The following is a 24,402-nucleotide window of genomic DNA, read 5'->3' as shown; positions in this document are numbered from 1 at the left end:
TGTGTGAGAGTCAGATAGAGGCTGTGCGCGTGTGTGTGTGCGAGAGACAGATAGAGGCTTGGCGCGTGTGTGTGTGCGAGAGACGGATAGAGGCTGTGTGTGCGCGTGTGTGTGTGAGCCGGAGAGAGGCTGTGTGTGCGTGTGCGTGTGTGTGTGCGAGAGACTGAGAGAGAGAGGCTGTGTGTGCGGGTGTGTGTGTGTGTGCGTGAGAGACCGAGAGAGAGGCTGTGTGTGCGCGTGTGTGTGCGAGACGGAGAGAGGCTGTGTGTGCGCGTGTGTGTGCGAGACGGAGAGAGGCTGTGTGTGCGTGTGTGTGTGCGAGAGACTGAGAGAGAGAGGCTGTGTGTGCGTGTGCGTGTGTGTGTGTGTGCGTGTGCGTGAGAGACAGAGAGAGAGGCTGTGTGTGTGTGTGTGTGTGTGTGTGTGTGTGTGTGTGTGTGTGAGAGACAGAGAGGCTGTGTGTGTGTGAGAGACAGAGAAGAGAGGCTGTGTGTGTGTGTGTGTGTGTGTGAGAGACAGAGAAGAGAGGCTGTGTGTGCGTGCGTGTGTGTGTGTGTGCGTGAGAGACGGAGAAAGAGGCTGTGTGTGTGTGTGCGTGAGAGACGGAGAGAGGCTGTGTGTGTGTGAGAGACAGAGAAGAGAGGCTGTGTGTGTGAGAGACAGAGAAGAGAGGCTGTGTGTGCGTGCGTGTGTGTGTGTGTGTGTGCGTGAGAGACGGAGAAAGAGGCTGTGTGTGTGTGTGCGTGAGAGACGGAGAGAGGCTGTGTGTGTGTGAGAGACAGAGAAGAGAGGCTGTGTGTGCGTGTGTGTGTGTGTGTGCGTGAGAGACGGAGAAAGAGGCTGTGTGTGTGTGTGTGTGTGAGAGACTGAGAGAGAGGCTGTGTGTGCATGTGTGTATGTGTGTGAGACAGAGAGAGGCTGTGTGTGTGTGCATGAGAGATGGAGAGAGAGGCTGTGTGTGTGTGTGTGTGTATGTGCGTGAGAGACAGAGAGAGAGGCTGTGTGTGCATGTGTGTATGTGTGTGAGACAGAGAGAGAGGCTGTGTGTGTGTGTGCATGAGAGATGGAGAGAGAGGCTGTGTGTGTGTGTGCATGAGAGATGGAGAGAGAGGCTGTGTGTGTGTGTGTGTATGTGCGTGAGAGACAGAGAGAGAGGCTGTGTGTGCATGTGTGTATGTGTGTGAGACAGAGAGGCTGTGTGTGTGTGCATGAGAGATGGAGAGAGAGGCTGTGTGTGTGTGTGTGTGTGTGTGTGTATGTGCGTGAGAGACAGAGAGAGAGGCTGTGTGTGTGTGAGAGACTGAGAGAGAGGCTGTGTGTGCATGTGTGTATGTGTGTGAGACAGAGAGAGGCTGTGTGTGTGTGCATGAGAGATGGAGAGAGAGGCTGTGTGTGTGTGTGTGTGTGTGTGTGTATGTGCGTGAGAGACAGAGAGAGAGGCTGTGTGTGTGTGAGAGACTGAGAGAGAGGCTGTGTGCATGTGTGTATGTGTGTGAGACAGAGAGAGAGGCTGTGTGTGTGTGTGCATGAGAGACAGAGAGAGAGGCTGTGTGTTTGTGCACGTTACTGATAGTTTTTTTTTTTTTTTTTTTTTTTTTTCCTGTCTGAACTGCAGTTAAGGAGAAGCTGACCGCAGACCCTGACAGTGAGATTGCCACCACCAGCCTGCGGGTGTCCCTGCTTTGCCCGGTGAGGATGCCTCTGTCTTATCTCTCAGAGAGCGCCAGTAACACGGCCGCTTGCTTAGCAGCTGATTAATCCTGAGCTCACTGACCTGTCTCCAGTCAGGGCTATAGCCCCCCCAGGTCTCCGCAGGTCATTTAAATCGTGTTTCCTGCCCCCTGCTGCGAAATGCTGTTTAATGAATGAGGCTCTAGTGGGGAGTACAGTTGTGTGCGAGTGTTTGTATTTTCTGAACAAACGCCAAAGCCAGGGCATCTAAAAATAATGCCTTGCAACAGCCAGGGATTTCAGGGATTTCTGGGAACGTGTAAGTTCTCCGGGGCAGCGCTGCACACATTTGGGAGCCCAGGCCTGTCAGTGCAGTGCATCGACATGCAGCACCTGCCAGAACCCACATCTCTGGAGGAACCTTGGGGAACCCTGGGTGTGTGGGCCTGACTGCCTGTCTCCAAGTGGAGTGCCTTGCATGGACAGGTGTACAGTGAAACCAGGGGCCTGTACTACTGAGCCAAAATGAAATGGGCGTGCTTTTTAAAGCAGGGGAAGCAGATTCCCCTTGCCTGGGTACAAAAACAACAAACCTCAGCAAAAATCTAACTAAAACGTGTTTCTAAGGAAATGGGAATATCGAGCCTCTCGATCAACCTCTTATCTAACGGTGTGATTGATTGTTTCCCAGCTGGGGAAGATGCGGCTGATGATCCCTTGCCGAGCGCTGACCTGCTCACACCTGCAGTGCTTCGACGCCACACTCTACATCCAGATGAACGAGAAGAAGCCCACGTGGGTGTGTCCTGTCTGCGACAAGAAAGCCCCTTACGAGCACCTCATCATCGACGGGTGAGACGCAGCTGCCCCTGCCCCCACTCAGACTTGACAGTTGTGCAAAAAACGAACAAAACGACCCGCAGATCCAGAGTTGTTTATGAAGGGTGTGAGTCATGCCTGAGTAGGCGAGCTGGATGCTTCGTTTTGCAACACTGAAGTTGTCCTCTCAGAGTCGCCCTCTCTAACTCCCGTTGCTCTGTGTCTGTCCGTGTGCAGGTTGTTCATGGAGATCCTGAACAGCTGTGTTGACTGTGACGAAATCCAGTTCAAGGAGGACGGCAGCTGGGCCCCCATGCGCTCGAAGAAGGAAGTGCAGGAAGTGTCCGCGTCGTACAACGGCTCGGAAGGTACATGGCTGACCCTCCTGTTCGCCGAGCTGTCAAATCAGATGTTTGCCCTCCTCAGATCTGTAGCATGACTTCCATCTCCCCCTCGCCCAGGTGCCTGTCGGACCTCGATGCCCGAGCACAGGCTCAGCAGCTCGTCCGGCAACAAGAAGGTGGAGGTGATCGACCTGACTCTGGACAGCTCCTCCGAGGAAGAGGAGGACGACGAGCCTCCCCCGAAGAGAAGCTGCCCCTCCCTGTCCCCGGCGTCGCCGCCCGTCAACAAGGGGTGAGTGATGATTGATAAAGGAGGTATAAATGATGGGCTTGATGCCGGTGATCTGTGCTGAAATCCTCCCTAGCTATGCTCTATGGTGGGACGCGACTCCAGTCAACAGCCATAAAGCACAGCTAGGGAGGATTACAGGGGGCAGCCCGTATGGACCCTGTGCCAGGGTTTACCACACTGTACCTGCTTTGCCATCTCTTTGCTGCCCTTGGCGGTGCCCCAACTGTGGCCATGCTACGGTAGAGGCTCCCAAGGGCAGTTAGTGACCACGGTGCGTCTCTGTCTGCGCAGGGTGTTGAATCTGCACCACCAGGCCTCTCCGGTGGCCCGGACTCCCAGCATGCCCGCGGTGGACACCAACTACATCCCCCCCCCACCGCCTCTCATCCAGGACTACCGCCACTCCTACCACACACTGCCCTACGAACTGCAAGGTAGTGCCAACCGCCCGCACACACTGGACACACACGGCACTGTGCACGAATCGATTCTGAAGGATTAATTTCCCTTTCTTTGCCTTCCCTTCTCCGGAACAGGTCTTGATTTCTTCTCCTTCTTACAAGGCGACAATCAGGTGAGTGCGTTACTCGGGGGCCGGGGGGGGCTCGGAGGGGCCGTGGCGGGGCTTCCCAGTCTGTAGACGTGGGCTGAATGGTCCCTCTTGCATCACTGAGAACAGGACATTAATAGCAGTAGATGTAGTGGTGCTCGTAACATGAACGGTCTGCTCTCCTGGCACAAGGTTTGCTGTCAGGAGTCACATTCAGCAGGTGGCCAGCAGAGGGCAGTGCCTGCCTGTCAGTCAGCAAAAGAGACTGACGGTCTGCTGCCTCTTTGTCAGTGTGTGATAGACTAGTCCAGTGTTGGGACTTGCTCTGGAGTCTCTCTCTCCCCCGTGTCTGATCCTGTGTGTGTCTGTTTCTCCGCAGCATTACAGCACCAACCTGCTGGTGGCAGCGGCGGCGGCGGCATCCGCCTCGGAAGAGCACGACATGCTGCACCCGTCGCTCAACCGCTTCCTGCCGTACAGCCCCTCCCAGCTGTACCTGGAGCAGCCGGGGACCCCGGTGAGCAGCACGCTGGCGCCGGGCAACGGGGGGAGCAGCAGCAGCAGCAGCAGCAGCCTGGTGTCGTCCAGCAGCCTGCGGGAGAGCCACGCCCACCCGGGCCCCACCAGGGCCACGGCGGAAGCGGCCGCCGCCATCTACGGCTCCATCCCCGACGTCATCTCACTGGACTGACTGCCGGAGTGCGGCGCGGTCTGATCTCCTCTACTAATGTAGACAGAAACAAACACACTTAAAAAGAAAAAAATAAACAAAGGAAAAAAAAAAGTAGGTCTTTTTTTTTTAAGATACAATGAACGATGCTGTGTACAGAGAACAAAAAAATATATTTTCAGTTTTACTTTTGTATATAAACTTAGGACGTTGCCTGTCCAGTGAGTAACTTCAGTTGATATTTTTTGTGGATACTGAAGATTTTTTCACAGTTATACATTTGTTGTCCCTATTATTATTATTATTATTATTATTATTATTATTATTATTGTTGTTGTTATTACACCTTTTTGTATTTTTATTTTTATTTTGTTCCACATCAATGGCATTATTTTCTTCACCGTGATCAAGTTTGGTTCGATCGTCTCCAGTCTCCCGTTTTAGAATCGCTGTAGCAGAGTCTCTCGGTGGGGAAAGAGCCTGGCGTCTCAGTGGTTGACAGATTGTGTTTTACTCTTTCTTTCTTTTTGTGCAAATAATTTTATGATCCTGTTAAGTTATGTAAAATATATGACCTGTTTAAAAGCATTCCCTTTGCCTTTTCAGGATGTAGCGGGGGGGCGTGCGCGCATTGATAAAGTTCGCCATTTCTGGTTTCCCTTTGTACAGCCAGTCTGGTCCTTCAGTTTCCAAACGAACTGTCTCGGCTCTTTGTCCCCTTTTCGATGATTTTAAACGAGCAATCTGTATTCTTGAATCCTTTTGATTTGAAGTAATGTAAACAAAGACTATTATTTTTTTGTTTAAAAAAAGAAAAAGAAGAAAAAAGCATTTCAGGATTTACTAAGCTGTTTTTATAAATGTAGCATTTTTGCATTTTCAACCACTTTGTTTCCATTTGCACAATGCCAAAAAAAAAACTAGAACTAAAACAAAACAAAAAAATAGAAACTGGTGTCCTGCAGGCCGGCCTCAGCCCTGTGACCTGGCTCTCGTGGGACCGGCTGTAGTGACAGCCAGCCTTGAGCTGACATGCAGTTTTCAAAATATATATATTTATATATAGAAGAGGAAAAAAAAAAAAAAAAAAAAACTTGTGAGATTTTTTGCACGGCTGTGATTTGCAAAGGCAGTTAATATCTTAATTAGTTTTTCATTGGATGCTGTCTGAAGGGGTGTGCTGCCTGGGGAGGGATTCTGGGGAAACCTAGGCTCGCCTCCTGGAGCCGAGGGTGGAGAGCTGTGCTTGGAAGAGACCCGGCTCTGTGAGAGCGCCCTGCTGCTGCTGGGGCTGAGCGGCCTGTGTGGTTCCCTGGGGCTGGTGAGCTGCTCCAGTCATCTGCCACTGATGGATATTCTGTTTCTGGACCTGAATTCTCCAATACAGATGTGTTTTGTATTATTTTTATTATCAATAATAATACTTTTGGACAGACTAATACTGGACTTGGGTGTCCCATGGTTCTCTGCCTCTCACTGACATTCACTCCATCCAAAGGGAACAGAACCACTATGAGCAGCTAGAACTCACCCCGTTCGTTATTTCTATTACTATTGTTGCTGTTCTCGTTTCTCTTTTCTTTCCCCCCGTGTTTTGGGAAGTTACTGTTTTCGCAATGTGAGGGATGTGTTGCAGCAGGAGGGCAGCCTCTGGGGTCACCCGTTCACTTTATTCAGTGCCCGGGAATTTCTAGTTCCTTGTCACACGAGATAACGGGGCTAATTTCGACCAGCAAGCAAAGAGGTTTGTGGTTAATGGCAGAGGTCCCTCAGAGGCAGCCCTGCGAAGGAGGAGGCGGCAGTCCCGTCTGCTCTTGGGCAGGTGGGCAGGGCTCCCTGTGTGCTGGGGCTCTCGCTGGCCGGTGTCTGTGCCGTGTTGTCCTGCTGGGACTCTCCTGAACCCGCTCCACCATGTGACACTGAGCGTGTGTGTTCTTCTGGACTGTTCTCCTGGAGCAAATGCTTCTTTTTATTTTCATTGTTCGGGGAGGTGGGGGGTGCTCCTGGCTGTCAGAATGTGCAAGAATGTGTTTGGCGTGGGGGGGTGGTTTGAAGATTGCGCGATGGTGTACATTCTCACCGCGGTGTGTCTGAGGGGGTGGGTGCTCAGGCCCCACCCCGGAGTCGTTGTATCTCAGAATGCCCTACCTCTAGTGTGTTGCTTTACGATTGGCTTACCCAGTACCTGCTGTCTCGATGTCTTCTGATTGGCTGCACGTTACGTAACTGTTGGTCGAAAAGTTGTGATTTGTTGGTTTAAAACTTGTACCCTGCCTGCTGCCCTTTTCCTTTTTCATGTGCTGACTTAAGTCTGGGCAGGACATTTTAGTGCGCAAGCCTGTGGTCCAGGGTGCTGGCTTTCTGATGCACTGCACTCTTTCCACAGATGCCTGCCCCCAGCAGACAGCAGGAATTACTCGCTAACACAGTCTGTCTCTGACTTAGTGGGCCGGGGCTGGGGAGCAGGAGAGCTGGCAGCACAGTGCGCTGCGGGACTCTGCTGTCCATGTGAAGGAAGCTGAGTGGGCCCTACTGAGAAGCACGACCCAGAATGCCCTGTTTCTGCTTGTTCTATGTACGTGTCCCTCCACCTTGTTTAAAAATAATTTCTTCAGTATTTTTATTTATATTACAATCTGTATATTTTAGATTTGTGTTTCTCTGCGAGGATGCGTCACGCCTGTCTTTTGTACTTATTGATTTTACTTCTGTTTTTTTTTTTTGTACTGGTCACAAGCAAAGTATTGTAGCAAGCGTCTGGCCGGTGTGGTGCATGTGTGTGCGTCCGGTTCGGTGCCGAGGGCGGCCCTGCTGCGGAAGCTGCCTGTGGAGGACGAGAGGGGCTGGGGTGGTCGTGGGGGCCGCAGGGGCTTGGGTAAGCCAAGTGTGAAAATGTGCTGGCAAAGATGCTTCCAGGGCCCTTGCAAAACTTTAATTTGATATTTAAATCTATAAAATAGTACGGATTTAACCGTCATGATCAGGCTGATTGCATCACAATTGGATGGAGAGCACACTCTGTATTGTTCCTGGGATAAAATAATACATTTTAAACCAGACTCGCTCACCTGGTGAAGATTGCAGATTTTTTTAAAGTAAATGCATATATATATATAATATATATAGCATAATTGAGTTTTTAATGGACTTTTTGAGCATCTTTCTTTAAGACCTAAATTTTATATATTTTTTCTAAATCTTTCTAAACTTTCCTTCAGTATTTATTTGACTAGAACAGTGTAGTCCCATTTCAATTCAGGTTGTTGTCCAGCTCGAGGCAGGTGCAGCCGTATCTGAACTGCTAAATTTCAGGAGTGTCCCGAGGGAGGCTATTTTAATGGCATCGGCATAGCACACACTTCCTTTTGTTTGTTTTTTGTTTGTTTGTTTTTGTTTGCTTTTAATTTGATGTGAAGTGGCGATTTTCCCGAGGGTGTTGGTCTCTGCACTGATCTGTGAGCAGAGCACATTGCTGGTTCCCATTCAGTAGATCAAAGGTAGAGCTGGAAGAGAATTGATTAATCGACACAAGAAGTGAACCTAAAACAGCATCTTAGGTTCTATACTTTTATGATCAGAGACTAAATAAAGGGAAAATGTGACAGAAAGAAACGCTTGTAAAATTGCTGAGGGGGCTTTTGGTTTTGTTTTTGTTTTTTTAAATTGTTTTCAAGGAAAACCTTGCAGCAAAGTGGACTCTGAAATCAGACGGACTAGTGTTCGATCCTCAAAAGTCAAAGATCTGCTCAAATCTGCGTTCACTGCCTTAAATCTCCTCACTCGTTCTGTTTCCTTATGGCATGCCAAACCAGAAAATGGCTTTTTAAAGAAGAAAAAAAAGAAAAAAAAAATATGTACAGTAGACCAATGTCAGTTTGTATAAAGTACCAAGTGAAAAATATTTATTACATGCATTGGAAAAAATTGTTTACCTATTGAATGTTACCTGTTTATGTAGAGAAGTTTAGATGTAATAAAATGCATTCAGCTAACCAGTGTTTGGGTTGTTATTTACTTTAATTGATTTTAATTATAAAGACATTGAAGATTCTGCAGAGGAATCAGACTGAGGTGTGTAAATGGGTAAATCCCTCAGCTACAGTGCGTTTTTGACGTGTAGTATTCATCACACATCTTTGTTTGTTTGTATATATTTATTTTTGTTTTAGAGTAAACACATCGATCCGTTTCCACAACTAAGCTTTTGAAATGACTCTTCCCTAGAGACCAGTTGCTTTGCATGCTGGGAGAGTGCACACTGAAGGAGGTGAAAACTTTATATTTTTATATAATTAAAAAGATAAATACATTGCACATATAGGCATCATGCATACCTAAAACAAAACCCTTTTATTAATTTTAATCATGCTTTATCACAGTTATTGTTTAATATCCCAGTACTGTGGTGTGTTTTCATTTTCTACCTGTGCTGAACACACTTCTGCAACGGAGCTGCTTGGCCCGGATGGATTACAGCTGACAGGCATCGCACAGCTGCCGGGGGGGCAGGACACGGCCTCTGACAAGAGTGCTGAATAATTAAATGACGAGTGAGTGATGGATGGATGGAGGGAGGGAGGGAGGGAGCACAGAGATGACAGCCGGACTCTGCTCTCACTCTTGGTCACTCAGTAGTCGGGTGGCGGGAGAGTGACCATCCTGGTGAACTCCTCGTAGTTAATGAGACCATTCGGAGCCACATTCGCCTCCCGGAATAGCTCGTCCACTGAGAGAGAGAGAGAGAGAGAGAGAAGGGGACAGAGAACGACAGAAAAAGGGGCAGAGAGGGAGATTGAGTGAATGGGACATTTTTGGTCATTTTGTTTTCAAGTCACTGCAGTTCAGTGCAGGCTTTGTGTGGTTTTGTTTTCTGTCTCGGATTAGAATCTCAGTCCACACTGAATAGGACGTTAATGTACTGCAGGTGGTTTCATTTTACAGACCGACTTCTATTAAAGCCACTCCTGTCATATGTGGATCTGTATCTCTCTCTATCTCTGTCCCTCGCTGCTGCTGCTCTCTGTATCTCATGGTCTCTGGTGCTCTCCATCTCTCTCTTTTGCTCTCTCACTCTGTCGCTCTCTGTGTTAGTGGTGGTAAGGGGCTGTTGCTGGCTGTGGACACACACCCTCCTTGTCGGTGAGTTTCTCGCCCAGCCCTGTCAGTTTGGCCCGCAGCTCAGAGGCCAAGATCTGGCCCTTCTTCTGCTTGTCAGTCATGCGCATGGCCTCCAGGATCTCGACCTTGGGGTCCTCCTGCTGGATCTGCCGGTGCATCATGGTGAGGAAAGTGGAGAAGTCCAGCTCACCGTTCTTTTCTGCATGAGGGGAGGAGGAGCGCCAAACACCAGTTAACCAATTAACCCTCGTTAACTCATCAACAGCGCAGTGGAGCAACACCCCTCCTTAAGTTAAAGAGGTGCAGTGCTCTGCATGGCATACCTGACTGAGCAGATTTCAGTCATATTAATGAAGCCTTAAGTTTTTAATTCATTAATTACAATTGTCAATATTATTAGATGGAAAATCTAGCCAAGAAAAACACTTAAAAACAGATATACAGAATCAGCTGATTTTGCTTCAGTCTGCAGGTCGTCTTGGGCAGGTTGGGGCATGAGGTTTGATTTCCCCCTCAGAGCTCCAGCAGGCGGAGCAGCCCAGCCCTGCCTAGTCGGTGATGGACAAGCTCGTGTAGATGGGCAGGACTGTAGGGAGGCAGTGTTTTACTGTACCTATCTTGTGGACCTGCAGGTGCCTCTCCACCTCCGAGAAGGTCGGGCTGGTGCCCAGGCTGCGCATCACGATCAGCAGGTCCTTGGCCAGGATCTTGCCCTTGCGCTTCCGGTCGTACAAGGAGAAGCACTCCTTGAACTCTGGAAAGGGAAATGCTGAAATCTGATGGCTGTGTCTGGACCCGGCCCAGCTCAGCACAGCCACACTCTCCACCTGTCCTGATCAGAGCTGCACATCTTACCTACAGATTAAAAATTCATTTCTGACCCATCACAGATGCTACGTCACCCCAGCGCTAGACTTTATAGACATTTCCAACAAACTACAAAATGACCCTTCAGCCTCAAGGACCAGAGCTCTGTTAAATTAATTGGAGGCTGGCTTAATTGAGCAGCAACAATAACATGTATTCACAGTTTTTTGGGGGAGTGCAGGACTCTCCAGGCCTAGGGCTACAGACTCCCTGCTGGACATACAGCCTGCGGTGAGAGCAACAGAGCTGAGAGCCACGGACTTCACCCCAGAAAAGAGAAGCCATTGCTAATCTTTACAACAGAGGCTGTGGGGTGACTGGCACTTCCGCACTCACACCCGGCACACACGGAAATGAGACGCAAGGAAGAGACTGCGTTCAGGGAGTTGACGGACTTTGTCTTGTAATTGCACAGGAATGCACAGTGGCATTAATGACTGTGTGTGTCAGTCTTGGAGTCCGTCCATTAAATCCCAGATTCATTATACGGAGAGTATATGCAAGAGTGCCCGTTTGTTTTTGCATTCATTCAGCCGCTGCTCTAATGACCGTAAACAATGCCCGCCGCTCACAGTCTGTCAGCAGCTTTGAGCAGCAGTTCTGGGCTCGTTCAGGACCCCAGCTCTAGAAATGCAGACTGACGGGAACATTGCACTGGACTCTTACATGAACCCCAGAGAGGCAGTGTGTGCTGGGAAATAACTTAAAGAAAAGGTAGGCTACTCACCATTAATCTGATCCTGGGTCAGGAATTTCGCCTTTGAATGAAAGAGAAGCAATACAAAATTAACTAATCTATTTATTTATGTATTTAATTATCTGATTCTTAGTTGAAACCGAAATATTTTAATCAATTTCTGTATCAATCTATAACACAGGAAAGTTAGGTTACATATCCACACTTACCATAACTGCAGCCCTGACACGGCCCCTCTTGTCTCTTCCTGTGTCTGTGAGTGTGTGTGTGAGTGTGATGTCACAATCTATCCTCTACCCATCCCTCCCTGCACCTCATTATGTTCTAAAGTCCACTCATGGGCGCTGTAAGCGATCCCCTGTCGCTATGGGAACAGCAGTACACCCGATCCTGTGCTGGTTATTGAAGCAGCTGCTGTATAGGCAATACCCTCCGGCTATTACACAACAATGCCCGGCATCAGTGTGAATTTTAAACAACTGGTGGGGTGTGTGTGGGGGGTTTGTTCGGCAGCATGGGGCTAGTTGTTTTCTCCACCTCGAGTACGGGCACTGACTCTGCACACACACACATTACCATCTGGGCAGTTCCAATTGTTTTGACACCTCTGAGTATGGAGAAAGATTACTTAAAATGTTGGTTGGCCAGGGCTGTTTCTACCTGCTGTTAGGGCTCACTTAAGCCTCGATCGCCCCAAACCTACAGCACGCTGAGGCTGCACCCCAACTGCCCCTCCTCCAGGCCCAACGAAACCTGTCTGGCCATGGACACAGATAGAGAGGTTTACAGAGGTGTATTGTTCCCATTGCCCTGTTCCTGAGCACTGCACATGTCTGTCAGTGTTTGGTAACACATGTCAATTTGTCAGGCCAATAAAGCTTTTTTAATTGAACTGAATTGGAGAGAGAGATGGATAGATGGAGAGAGATATTTGGTGTGTGCACTGCAGGTGTTACAGTGGTTTTGAGAAGACACTCATCAGGATTCCCCTCAGTGAGGCTATAGGGCACAGCGCTCGTCAAGCAGGGCGGAAACAACATTGGTTTATTCTTATTTTATTTTATAATTGAAAACACTGCAAAACAAGGGAGAACATACACCCAAAACTGAAGGAAGATATACATTTACAAAAAGGCTCCTGTTTGTGCCATGGACGGATGACTCGCTCAGGGCCCATGTCAGCTCAGCAGGCACAGGCAGAGCCACTCCCCCACCGAGTGCTCGGCCTACACTGCCGCCACCTGCCCTGCTCTCGCCAGGGTCGCTCTGAACGGGTTGTGTGGGAATACAGAGCTACAGCACCAACAGCGGCAGGGTAGACGATCACTCTTCCCGTCGGCAGGTTGTGCACGATGAAAAAACAGGGTGGTGTTTAGATCCAAGTTATTTTGCTGAGAATTATCCAAGTCTCGTGTGTCCAGAGAAGGATTTATTATCAAATTTAACACCTTCACATTATTATTGTTATTATTATTCATTTATTTGTTAATTTATTAGTAGATGCTCTTACCCAAGGTGACATACAGCTGTCACAGAATGTACACAATTCAAGAAAAGTAGTGCAGTAAGAAGGCTATAATAATGCTGTGACAGCTGTAAAACAACATCAGCAGCAGGGGGCGCTAATACAGTGCAAAGCCCCCTGGTGAATGGGATCAGTCTGGGTTGTACCAACTTAGCACAGGAAGGTTAGTTAACACAAAAACTAATGATGGGGGGCGGGAAATAAACAGTAAAAAATAAACAGTAAGAAAAGACCCTTCCATTTCCGGTGCGAGTCCTTTACCCCTGAAATACCTGCATTTTGTTTGTTTTTGTTTGTGTGCTTGGTTGTTTTTGCATAGAGGGAGTCAGCTTGCTTCGGAGGACAGCTCCCCGTCTGTCTGCTGTCTGTCTATCTGTCTGTCTATCTGTCTGTCTGTCTGCCGTCCTCTCACAGACCCGGGGCAGCAGTGCAGCTCTGGCTAGCGCTGGTCCTGGAGGTGCAGTGTGTAGAAGGCCCAGGGCTCGGGGACGTAGATGACCCCGGGGTATTTCTTCCTCAGGATCTTGTCGCTCCACAGGCAGGCCACCCACATGGCCACCAGCGCCAGCGCCAGGGAGAAGCTGTAGAACAGGAAGAGGCCGTTGCTGTCCAGCACGAAGCCCTTGCGTTTCTGGTGCATCACCGTGGCCGTCATGGCGAAGAAGGTGAAGATGTACAGGATGAAGATCTGGCCTTCCGTCACCAGGTACCTGCCAAGGGCCACGGGAGAGTATGAGACTGAGACACTGAGAGACACGGAGACAGACTGGGGTACACCGAGAGAGACTCTGACCGAGAGAGACAGAGAAATTGAGAACACACACCGAGTCAACAGAAGACTGAGAGACCCCCACGCATCAGACCATTCACACAACAACTGGAATATCCTCCTTGAAAACGCTTTACACGTTTGTGTCGTTCCCTGAATTTAGACTGTCTGTTCTGTTTTCAAACGGAGGGGGGCAGGGTTGGCATCAGTTTGCGTGTGTGTTAAACTGACACCTGATAGCTCAGAACGAAGCTTTCTGGTCCCTAATTATTTATCAGTCAAACATTTTAATTTGCACCACATGCATAAATAATCACATCACAACAGACAAGCTGGGGGGGTGAGGGGGAGAGATGGCAGCGCTGGCTTAATTATGGCAGCGTTACACTGCAGTGAAAACACTCCACAGGGCTCCCCCCCTGCCCAGCCGTCACCACAGGGGTAATTATCTTTGCTGACAGATACTCAACAATTATTCTACTGTTACAGCCTGTCAGGGTATAACCTGATGTGTGAGGTTACACCTGCTGACACGATAATTACCACAGTGACATGAGAGAGAGAGAGAGAGAGAGAGAGAGAGAGGACAGGAGGCACACTGACCAGGAGTACAGTGACAGGGCAGAGACACTGACCAGTAGTACAGACCGCTGGGCACCACCAGCAGCCAGGCAGACGCCGGCATCTTCTTCTCCTCCTTGATGTGGGTGAAGCAGCCGGTGAAGTAGAGGAACAGGATAAGGAAGAAGGGCACGTACCTGCAGGAGAGCAGCGTTCGTGAGTGGGGAGGGGTCAGAGGTCAGAGGTCAGCTGCCACCACCGTGGGGGCAGATTGTGTTTGTACCGGAGAGCTCGGGTGCAGCACACACCACCCCAGAGAGGAAACCGAGGGCAGCGGATATGAGCAGAAGTCAGATGCAGGGCCCTCAACCACCACTGCAACATTCATGGACAGAACAACAGCTCTGCTCCTGCTCTTGCTCTACCTACCACATCGAGTGGCCCAGGTTCTCATCGTAGTAGTACAGCAGCTCAAACGAGTCGATCTGCGAAGGGAACAGAGAAGCATCCAATCAAAACAAATCACAAATTAAATGGAAGTGCAGTATAAGTATGAAATCAGGTTTATTAATAATTATTATAGAGTACAAATAACAGAGTACAGAACTATTATTTTAACAAATACACTGATAAGCCATAACATTATGACCACCTGCCTAATATTGTGTAGGTCCCCCTTCTGCCGCCAAAACAGCCCTGACCCGTCGAGGCATGGACTCCACTAGACCTCTGAAGGTGTGCTGTGGTATCTGGCACCAAGGCGTTAGCAGCAGATCCTTTAAGTCCTGTAAGTTGCGAGGTGGGGCCTCCATGGATCGGACTTGTTTGTCCAGCACATCCCACAGATGCTCGATTGGATTGAGATCTGGGGACCAGGCCACCTTCTTCCATTGCTCCGTGGTCCAGTTCTGATGCTCATGTGCCCATTGTAGGCGCTTTCGGCAGTGGACAGGGGTCAGCATGGGCACCCTGACTGGTCTGCGGCTACGCAGCTCCATACGTAACAAACTGCGATGCACTGTGTGTTCTGACACCTTTCTATCAGAAGCAGCATTAACTTTTTCAGCAATTTGAGCTACAGTAGCTCGTCTGTTGGATCGGACCACACGGGCCAGCCTTCGCTCCCCATGTGCATCAATGAGCCTTGGCCGCCCATGAGCCTGTCGCCGGTTCACCGCTTTTCCTTCCTTGGAGCACTTTTGATAGGTACTGACCACTGCAGACCGGGAACACCCCACAAGAGCTGCAGTTTTGGAGATGCTCTGACCCAGTCGTCCAGCCATCACAATGTGGCCCTTGTCAAAGTCGCTCAGATCCTTACGCTTGCCCAGTTTTCCTGCTTCTAACACATCAACTTTGAGGACAAAATGTTCACTTGCTGCCTAATATATCCCACCCACTGACAGGTGCCATGATAACGAGATTATCAGTGTTATTCACTTCACAAATCAGTGGTCATAATGTTATGGCTGATCGGTGTACATTTCAATCAAGTAAACTGAACGATGGATTTTAAATTGATTACATTTAACATATAGTATACAGTATGTCGGATAAAGCAGAATGTCGGATAACCGAAGGTCGGATAATTGGGACTCTACTGTCATTATTCTTTTTAATTTCCAAATTCCAAGTTGCGATCCCACCAGGACTCACCAGGGTGGCGGGCTTGAGGTTCTTGATGATGGGGTTGTCCCGGACGGACAGGTGCAGCTGGTAGCCACTCAGGATGAGCCGGTGGTTGACGGAGTCGCCCACCAGGTGGATGCTGGCGCCCATGACGAAGGTGATGATGCAGACGTACACGGCCGAGCGCGGCAGTGTCTTTGGGCTGCGCTCTATCAGCTGAGGGGGAAGGGAATTAACGGTAGAAAGGAAGAGCAAGGGAGGCAGAGGGTGATAGGGTGAAGGAGAGAATAATTTAGATGGACTTTTAGATTAAGATTGAGATTAACTACAGAGTTAACTGTAACAAAGTCCTGCGCTGGTCTGAAGTGGGAGGATTGCCTACAGAGGAAGTAAGCAGCTATGGCATTTTTCCTGCATTGGTATACCCTACAGTCATACATCGGTACACCCACAGTGCTTCCCAGTACACTCCCAGTACTCCCCAGGACCCTTCAGTGCTCCCCAGTGTGTGCGGTTACCTTGAGGAGCAGGAAGGGGGTGATGATGTTGTAGGCCATGTGGAAGTAGTCTCCAGCACTGGGCCTGTTCAGAGGAAACCACTCCAGAGGCAAGATGATCTGCAATCACACATACAGACAAAGTTAGACAGACAGACAGACAGACAGACAGACAGGCAGGCAGGCAGGCAGGCAGGCAGCAGGGCAGCAGGTCCACACTCACCATGACGATGGGCCGGCCGAAGTCCAGGACCCAATTCTGCACAGTGAAGTAGAACCACAGGTCCAGGTGGAACTGTGGCCTCTTGAGCACAGAGTCAGACTCCCGGGACGCATGCCTGCTGTGGGGAGAGAGCGAGAGAGAGGAGGAGAGAGAAAGGGGGGAGAGAGGAAGAGAAGGAAAGAGAGCAGAAGAGGGGGAAGCATATTCATAAAGCATTAGAGTCATGTTAAGTTGACCACCCTTTTCTTGTTGTGCTTTTTGGTTGAAAGATGGAATTGTGAAATAATATAAATAATCACCAAAGCTATTTTGCTGACAGTCAGTTAAGCTGCTATTGGCCGATACTAACACGGCCCTGCAGCCTGTAAAATGTGGAAGTGACCCAAGCTGCTCTGTAATGGGAGTGTTCATTTCCATTGGGCTGAGCGCTGAAGCGGTGTGTGGCTGTATAGGAGAGGAGCCATAGTGATTCAGGGTGACGGGGGGGCCTCAGTGCAGTCCACGAGCTTTGGCAGTAGCATAGGGCACACTGTCTCACAGCAGCATCTCTAGACGCACCACAGCGGCCCATCTTCCTGTGTTGTTTCCCTAAGCTGCTACAATGATGCAGCGCTCCCTTCAAAGCAGCTGGGTTTAGCGCTGATCCCTTTCAGAGGAGCATAGCTGATCCCATTCCAGCCCAAAAACACATTAATTAAATACATCAAGCAAGCAAGGGGCTTCTGCACGGAGTGCTGTGAGCCACTGACACTGCCCCCCCCATCTCCGGCGCTGTATTATCCACTGCAGGATATTACACACTGACCTGTGTCCTCCAGGCCATCTGCCGGTTTCCTTTAACCCATCTGTTACCCAGAATCCTACAGGCTTCACAACCAGCACAAAGCCCCTCCATCGCTTCGCCATCCCTGGAGCTACATGGCTATGTTTCTATTCCTTTTCCCCCCCTGCAAATCTCTCTCCTGTATTTCTTTTCAGCACAGCAGCACTTTCGTAAACCAACACAGCATCTCAGCGCCCCACCCCCCACTACCAGCAGTTCAGCTTAATAAAAAAACAGAAACAAAGTATGTTATCACACGCCATCACCCCTCCTTCCGCTGATCCTCACAGCAGTTAAAAGCTTTTTGTCCCAAATCGCGGTAGAGAGCTGAAGTGCTAAAAATGAGATGCGGCCGAGTGCCTTACAACTACCACATCCCCTTTCAACCCCGGCACTCAAACGCTCCCTCACCCTCCAGTCATAAGCCTGAAACCTTTCGCTTTATAAAACGACTGATATTTTTCTACACCTCTTTCATTTCGTCTCCTCTCCGTGCACAGTGCCGGCAGGGTGATATTCAGTGGTAGCTGGTAGGAGATCAGGTTCCCCGTCCCCATCTCTCAACTGTCCAGATGGCAGGCACCCACACCTCCCGTCTCTCTCCCTCCTGCACCCCAGGGCAGACAGCACAGCACAGCACAGCACAGCACAGCACAGGGGTTGGGTTTTAGACAGAGTTTCCATTTCCTTCCTACCTGAGCCTGTAACAGAGGTGACTCGAGGACTGTGTTGCTGAGACTCTCCTCATCTGTGCCAGGCTAGGGAAGACCGCACGTGTGCGTGTGTGTGTGTGTGACCCCAGCACTTTCTCTGTCCGCTTGCTGCAGCTGTGAGCAGTTATTAAGAGTTCAGATACTCACAGTGGTGGTGAAGGGGGGGGGTCTAGTACGGTCATTTACTAAAACGGAAGTAGTCAGCCAAGATTATATATTATAAAAAAAGCAACAACACAATAGATAGAAATGGCCTGATTCCATAACCCTAATGCTCTTATCAACAGGATGCGAAAACTCAAGCATCTAGACGTGACGAAGCCCCCTCCAATCACAGCACAGGCCGTCCAGCGGGGCCGAGGCAGGGCCGCCCCGTCACGTGGCACAGCTTAGCGAGGTGAGGCGGGGCTGCGGCGACACACTGCCCTGACACAGCTGCACCAACCCCAGCACTGGGGGAGCAGGGTGATGGCAACACTGGGCACCATTGCATCCTCCACACAAACACCACATGGACGGCTCTGCGGTCTGTTCGGAGACTTAGCCAAACACTGACTGACACACAGACACTATGTCAGGAATATACCTTAGTGATTCTGCTGTTTCAAATGGTTTTAAAGTTTCTTGGGAGCTCAACAGGCACTATACAGTGTTTCCAATGTGTACTACACAGACACACATAATTATTCTTCTGAAGTCACTTATGTAACTGCATTTACAAAAGGCCTTCACAACTTCCAACCCCTATACTTGGTAACTTATAATAAGTAAGTAAGTAATATATATTACACACTTAATTGTTTATTTCTGCTTTGGTGTATAATCAGAGGGAGTAAATTAGTTAATTTGTCAAACCTGGGGTGAAAGGTCGAACTTGGGATGGCAGAGTTGTGCCGCTTCCGTGTGCTTGGCTGCATCTCCCTCCCTGCGCAGACTCTCGATGAAGAGCCGCTCCAGCCTCCCTCTCACTTCACTTCCTGCCTCCTGCTCTTCCTCTTCCTCCTCCTCCTCCTCCTCCCGACCCGCCGCTGTCAAAGGCTGGGCTCCCAACTCAAGTCGCTGCAGGACGCTTTGCGGTTTGCAAATCCGCGCCTTCTCCGTCCTGCAAAACACCAGCTCATTTCACGCCGAAGCCGCAGTTGCAGAGACCCCTCTAACTCTGCATGGAGACCCCCTTCCTCTCCGCCGCACTCCCCTAGCGGTTACAAAGTAACATCTAGCATCACAATACAGTATAGATTGACTCACTTGGTAACAAGCTTTCACCCTAGACGCCGTTTCTCTTTCTCCTCAATATGGTTTACATGTATTTATCTAAAGCCATAAAGACATGTTTCATGCATTTCCCCCTCGGTGCATGTGATCGCTGTCAAAGAAACCCAACCACTCAGCAGCCGACACTTCCCTGGGGATGATGGGAGTATTTGTCGCTCTGTGCCCCGCCGCTGCAGGCTGGATCAGAAATGTTTTAGAGGAAAGTGTGATGGGAATGAGTCTCTCTCTCTCTGAGTTGAAAGCAGAAGTGTCGTAGTTTCAAAAACAAAACAAAAAAGCCCACCCCCTCCTCCTTGCATTAAAGATCATAAAATATACATCCGTGCATGGGCTTCATTAACAGGGGAAGGATCCTGCCATGCCATTAAATTGTAATGCCGCGGCTCCACCGATAAAGCACGGTGTCTAACCCGTCTCGGGCTGCAGCGGAATTAAAGAGATAAAATCATCGGTCAGCCGGGCTATTGCTCACAAATAACAGCGCTGTGTAACTCTGCACTGCCGACCTGCACACAGCACAGGAGTCAGGAAGCGCAGCCAGCGCAGTGAAGTCACGTCTGGGCAAGAGAGGGCAAAACACCACCTTTATGTCCCGGTAACAACAAATAGAAGCATGCACATTTTAATTTTCATGCCAGATTCAATTTATATTCATTGGTATTGAAACCTGCAACGCTGAACCTGTTTTAAGCAGCTGCCTGTGTACACAAAAATGCCCCTGAAAGGAGCTGTGGAGCTGGGCTGGGCTGGGGGGCACGAATGAAGACATCGGAACAACGTGGGCAGGGGATGCTGAAGGGATGCATGCACCACACCAGAGCTTTACCACCTGCACACAGTTAGTAGATGCAGGCGTCTTGACGTTAACCCCGAGATGCTCTCTCTTCTCCCCGCTGCACACACACAATCTGCAACGTGAGATGTTCTTCACATTATGGGCACATTTCAGCTGTACTATACTCCCAACACATGGAAATGATCGGTGTGCGCCGGGGTACAACACCAAGCACAAAACGCACAGCCTGGCGCAGTCACTAATTTAAGTGACACATATGTATGTTTCCATTTGGGCAGCTAACTGTAATAGATCTGGGCTTGGTGGGTTCATAGGGCAGACGTGAAACGGTATACCAGTGTTTTACAGTGTCCCGGTGTTGTAAAACAGCAGGCAACGGGGCCGGCGGGTTCAGGCTGCCTGACGTCATCGGCTGACAGCACAGCAAGACGTCACAACAGACGCAAAGTAGGTCAGCACAGAGACGCTTTGATAGAACTGATATATTTATTATTTTATACGGGGTAAACATCTGTTTTTCATTGTATGTAAGTATTTAATCTGTGTTTATCATAAACACATATTAAACTCAATTGTATATTGAACAAATATGCCCACTTATGTTTTGTAAATTGTAACATTAGACACACATATTTTAACGTCTTCTTTAATGTACTAAAAGAGTTATGGCGCATTTACTCATATGACAATAACGAAATATCCAATGTCTGACAACGACATACAAGCGCCTCCATTAGTGTGCGCCACCAAAACATGTCCGCCGGAACCGCCTCGCAGCTTCGCCCTTGTTTCCTCGTCGGAGGCGTTTGAGGGCCGTAAACCGCCGCTTGCGTTTCGCATCCTGGGGTGAAAGGTGGCCCGTTGACAACAAGAAAGAGAGAAGAAACCCCACCGAGCACGACCGAGCTGCTGAGCCCGGGGAGTCGCTGAGAGAGGACGGCGGCCAACCGGCACAAGGGCCCCCTCAGTCGAGTGACCTGCGGGTCGCTCCCTGCACCCCGACCGCTGGGAACCGAGCCGAGCTTGTGCCATTTAGCTGACGTTTCCATTCTCCGTTTGATGAATTAAAACACGTATATCCACGTATGGTTTAATATAACCCTACGTGCTCGCCTGTGGTATCCGTGCTACCCACAGATTTGACCCTAGAGCAGACCTACATCTTCACATAACGTAGGGTCGCTGGCCGTCCGCAGAGGGACCTCTAAACCACCGGCATGTTTTTCGAGTGAGCAGCGTGATCCGTCCTGGGATTTTTAATGGGAGGCGGCCTGCTTTGCGGAGAGTCTAGTTGTGGGCGACTGTTTCTGCGCAGAAGACGGAGGTGTCTCCGGGGAAGGCCAGGCGGCGGGCCTGAATGGAGTCGCTGGCCGCATACGTGTACAAGGCGGCGAGCGAGGGCCGGGTCCTGACGCTCGCCGCCCTGCTGCTCAACCACAGCGAGGTCGAGACCCGCTACCTGCTCGGCCATGTGACCCAGCACGGCGGCCAGCGCTCCACGCCGCTCATCATCGCCGCCCGCAACGGACACGCCAAGGTGGTCCGGCTGCTCCTGGACCACTACCGGGTGGACACCGAGCAGACCGGCACCGTGCGCTTCGACGGGTGAGCACTGTGTCCCCCATGTCGCCGTGTCCCTCCTCCCTGACGCCTCTCTCCCTGTCAGTCTCTCTTATCCTCGTCCGTCCGTTCCTTCCACCTCTCTCTTATTCTCTGTCCTTTAATTGATCTGTGTCTGTAACTCTGTCTCTCGCTGTGATCATTTGCCCTTAGTGTCTGGCTGTCTTTTATTTCTTGTCAAAGCTTTTCAACTGTGTACCAAAGCTATTTGAGTAAGCAACTCTACCCTAAAAAGACTAACAATAGTAAATATGTAACCACGACTCCTTCTTTGCAACAGGTGGGATTAGCTCGGAGAAGACTGGGATCTCTTGCAGTGAAAAAATGTTATTTGGATAAATTAGCTACTAGAAACCAAACGGACAAGATAAACTGCATACTTGCTTTCAGACTGTTCTTGTTCTCTGTTCCTGCCTTGGTTACACTCACACGCCTGCTGATTTCACAGGCAGATTGTGACTTGTCTTTTTCACTCAACGTGTTATTTTTTATAAGGATGTCCAAGACTGGTGCTTATCTGGGGTCTGTGAAACCAACTGTTAAAGTACAAACCTGTCTCGAGCCTCAGAAGCAGGTTTTATGGGGACTGACTGTGTTGTATGGGCAGTGTACATGGACAGCTATGTAACAGGTGGTCATAATTCCTTTCTTTTTTCATAATGCCAAGAGTGAAAATGTACTAACTAGTCCTTGCTGGTCACAGTTTTAGCATCCTTTAGTATTTTTCTAATTGACCAATTGGATGCCATGTAGTTAAAATTTTCTGGTTAATCTGTTTTGCTTTCTCCCCCTCTCTCTCATTTTCCTTTCTCTCTCCCCCATTTCTCCTTTCTCCTTTTTCTTCTGCCCCTCTTTTCCTCCTCTGTCTGCCGCTGCTGTCCCTCCAGGTATGTGATTGACGGGGCAACTGCGCTGTGGTGTGCGGCGGGGGCGGGGCACTTCGAAGTGGTGCGTCTATTGGTCCTACACAATGCCAACGTGAACCACACAACGGTGACAAACTCCACGCCGCTGCGTGCTGCTTGCTTTGACGGGCGTCTGGACATCGTGCGCTACCTGGTGGAGAACAACGCAAACATCTGCATCGCTAACAAGTACGACAACACCTGCCTGATGATCGCTGCTTACAAGGGCCACACTGATGTGGTGCACTTCCTGCTGGAGCGTGGCGCAGACGCCAATGCCAGGGCGCACTGTGGCGCCACTGCCCTGCACTTTGCGGCCGAGGCAGGGCACCTGGACATCGTAAAGGAACTGGTACGCTGCAAGGCGGCCATGCTGGTGAATGGTCATGGCATGACGCCCCTCAAGGTAGCAGCAGAGAGCTGCAAGGCCGATGTGGTGGAGCTGCTGCTGGCGCATGCCGACTGTGACCGGGAGAGCCGTGTGGAGGCGCTAGAGCTACTGGGTGCCTCCTTCGCCAATGACCGCGAGAACTACGACATCCTGAAAACCTACCACTACTTGAACCTGGCCATGCTGGAGCGGCACCGGGACTCTGTGCACATCCTGGCCAAGCAAGTGCTGCCACCCGTCGAGGCGTATGGCGGCCGCCGTGAGTGCCGCTCCCCGTGTGAGCTGGAGGCCATCCGCCAGGACCGAGATGCACTGCACATGGAGGGCCTGATCGTGCGTGAACGCATCCTGGGCGCTGACAGCATCGACGTCTCGCACCCCATCATCTACCGCGGCGCCGTTTACGCTGACAACATGGAGTTCGAGCAGTGCATCAGACTGTGGCTGCACGCGCTGGAGCTGCGGCAGAAGGGCAGCCGAAACACGCACAAGGACCTGCTGCGCTTCGCCCAGGTGTTCTCACAGATGATCCACCTAAACGAGCCGGTGCGTGCGCAGGATGTGGAGGCCGTGCTGCGCTGTAGCGTGCTGGAGATCGAGCGCAGCATGGCGCGAGTGCAGGCGGCCCCCGAGCCCGAGCTGCCCGCAGCGCTGGACAACTATGAATCCAATGTCTTCACCTTCCTGTACCTGGTATGCATCTCCACCAAGACGCAGTGCGGCGAGGACGAGCGGTCGCGCCTCAACAAGCATATCTACAACCTGATCCAGCTGGACCCGCGCTCTCGGGACGGCTCCTCCCTGCTGCACCTGGCCGTCAATGCCGGCACGCCGGTGGACGACTTCCACACTAATGATGTGTGCAGCTTCCCCAACGCGCAGGTGAGCAAGCTGCTGCTGGACTGTGGCGCCCAGGTGAACGCTGTGGACCTGGAGGGCAACAGCCCGCTGCACGTCATCGTGCAGTACAACCGGCCCATCAGCGACTTCCTCACTCTGCATGCCATCATCATCAGCCTGGTGGAGGCCGGCGCCCACACTGACATGACCAACAGGCAGAGCAAGACGCCTCTGGACAAGAGCACCACGGGCGTGTCCGAGATCCTGCTCAAAACCCAGATGAAGATGAGCCTCAAGTGCCTGGCCGCTCGCGCCGTGCGGCTCCACCACGTCAGCTACAGGAACCAGATCCCCAAGACGCTGGAGGAGTTTGTGGAGTTCCACTGAGAGGGACTCGCACACAGACCTGCAAACAGCAACACAGACTGTCTTTTAACTCTTATTGCTTTTGTTTTTTTTCAGTTCTTGTTTTTAATTAAAAAATATGGTGCTGGGGATAATTACAGATCAATTAAAACCATAACAACAGAGAATTTATGAGAATATATATATTTTACCAGATTTTTTTTTTATTTTCTTGTGAGCATGAAGTGTAATTACCAGCACTCTGAAAGGGCATGTTGTAATTCCCATAGGGTGTGGCTTTTGTGTGGCAGTGTGTGCTAGTACAGCCTTGAGTGTGGCGGGGGTGTGTATCTGCATCAGTCCTGCTGTGCTGTTTGTCGGTGCGAATGTGTCCCAGAGAAACTTGACGGCAGAGCTCTAAGATGGAGCGGCAGGTTAATGCCGGCACGGTGCAGACGCCAC

General features: G+C 50.2%; 4 protein-coding genes across 8 annotated transcripts in view; 2 read left to right on the top strand and 2 right to left on the bottom strand.

The window, feature by feature from the left end:
- The window catches only part of pias1b (protein inhibitor of activated STAT, 1b), a 34,484-nt gene extending 26,146 nt beyond the window's left edge, over positions 1–8,338 (top strand). For all 3 annotated transcript variants that reach the window (XM_066701215.1, XM_066701216.1, XM_066701217.1), the window contains exons 8-14: positions 1,616–1,689; positions 2,363–2,523; positions 2,728–2,858; positions 2,952–3,126; positions 3,418–3,560; positions 3,663–3,700; positions 4,056–8,338. In XM_066701215.1, the coding sequence (XP_066557312.1) occupies positions 1,616–1,689; positions 2,363–2,523; positions 2,728–2,858; positions 2,952–3,126; positions 3,418–3,560; positions 3,663–3,700; positions 4,056–4,367 (1,034 nt within the window). In that variant the 3' untranslated portion in view covers positions 4,368–8,338. The remainder of the gene's footprint in view (positions 1–1,615; positions 1,690–2,362; positions 2,524–2,727; positions 2,859–2,951; positions 3,127–3,417; positions 3,561–3,662; positions 3,701–4,055) is intronic.
- Positions 8,182–11,301, bottom strand: LOC136747900 (calmodulin-like protein 4). The gene is made up of 5 exons (XM_066701219.1): positions 11,238–11,301; positions 11,059–11,089; positions 10,078–10,218; positions 9,475–9,663; positions 8,182–9,072 (listed from the first exon to the last, which is right to left on the bottom strand). The coding sequence occupies exons 1-5, from the start codon at positions 11,238–11,240 to the stop codon at positions 8,975–8,977; spliced, it is 462 nt and encodes a 153-aa protein (XP_066557316.1). The 5' UTR covers positions 11,241–11,301; the 3' UTR covers positions 8,182–8,974.
- A 766-nt stretch (positions 11,302–12,067) lies between these two features.
- On the bottom strand, positions 12,068–19,649 carry LOC136747897 (ceroid-lipofuscinosis neuronal protein 6 homolog). 2 transcript variants are annotated; one of them, XM_066701212.1, is made up of 8 exons: positions 19,017–19,649; positions 18,624–18,870; positions 16,233–16,350; positions 16,031–16,129; positions 15,540–15,728; positions 14,313–14,368; positions 13,958–14,080; positions 12,068–13,263 (listed from the first exon to the last, which is right to left on the bottom strand). In XM_066701212.1, the coding sequence occupies exons 2-8, from the start codon at positions 18,683–18,685 to the stop codon at positions 12,993–12,995; spliced, it is 918 nt and encodes a 305-aa protein (XP_066557309.1). In that variant the 5' UTR covers positions 18,686–18,870; positions 19,017–19,649; the 3' UTR covers positions 12,068–12,992. The 2 variants fall into 2 exon arrangements, with proteins under 2 accessions (XP_066557309.1, XP_066557310.1); XM_066701213.1 differs by lacking the exons at positions 18,624–18,870; positions 19,017–19,649 and adding an exon at positions 17,751–17,875.
- A 969-nt stretch (positions 19,650–20,618) lies between these two features.
- Positions 20,619–24,140, top strand: fem1b (fem-1 homolog b). Of its 2 annotated transcripts, none has more exons than XM_066701210.1 (2): positions 20,619–21,444; positions 22,347–24,140. In XM_066701210.1, exons 1-2 carry the CDS (start codon positions 21,197–21,199, stop codon positions 23,980–23,982), a joined length of 1,884 nt encoding a protein of 627 aa, XP_066557307.1. In that variant the 5' UTR covers positions 20,619–21,196; the 3' UTR covers positions 23,983–24,140. The 2 variants fall into 2 exon arrangements, with proteins under 2 accessions (XP_066557307.1, XP_066557308.1); XM_066701211.1 differs by lacking the exon at positions 20,619–21,444 and adding an exon at positions 21,479–22,090.
- The last annotated feature ends 262 nt before the right edge of the window (positions 24,141–24,402 follow it).

This window comes from Amia ocellicauda, chromosome 4 (assembly GCF_036373705.1).
Source record: "Amia ocellicauda isolate fAmiCal2 chromosome 4, fAmiCal2.hap1, whole genome shotgun sequence".
In the NCBI taxonomy this organism is placed as follows: Eukaryota; Metazoa; Chordata; class Actinopteri; order Amiiformes; family Amiidae; genus Amia; species Amia ocellicauda.
The sequence above is the reverse complement of the archived record's forward strand: the minus strand, read 5'-3'. Positions and strand labels throughout refer to the sequence as shown.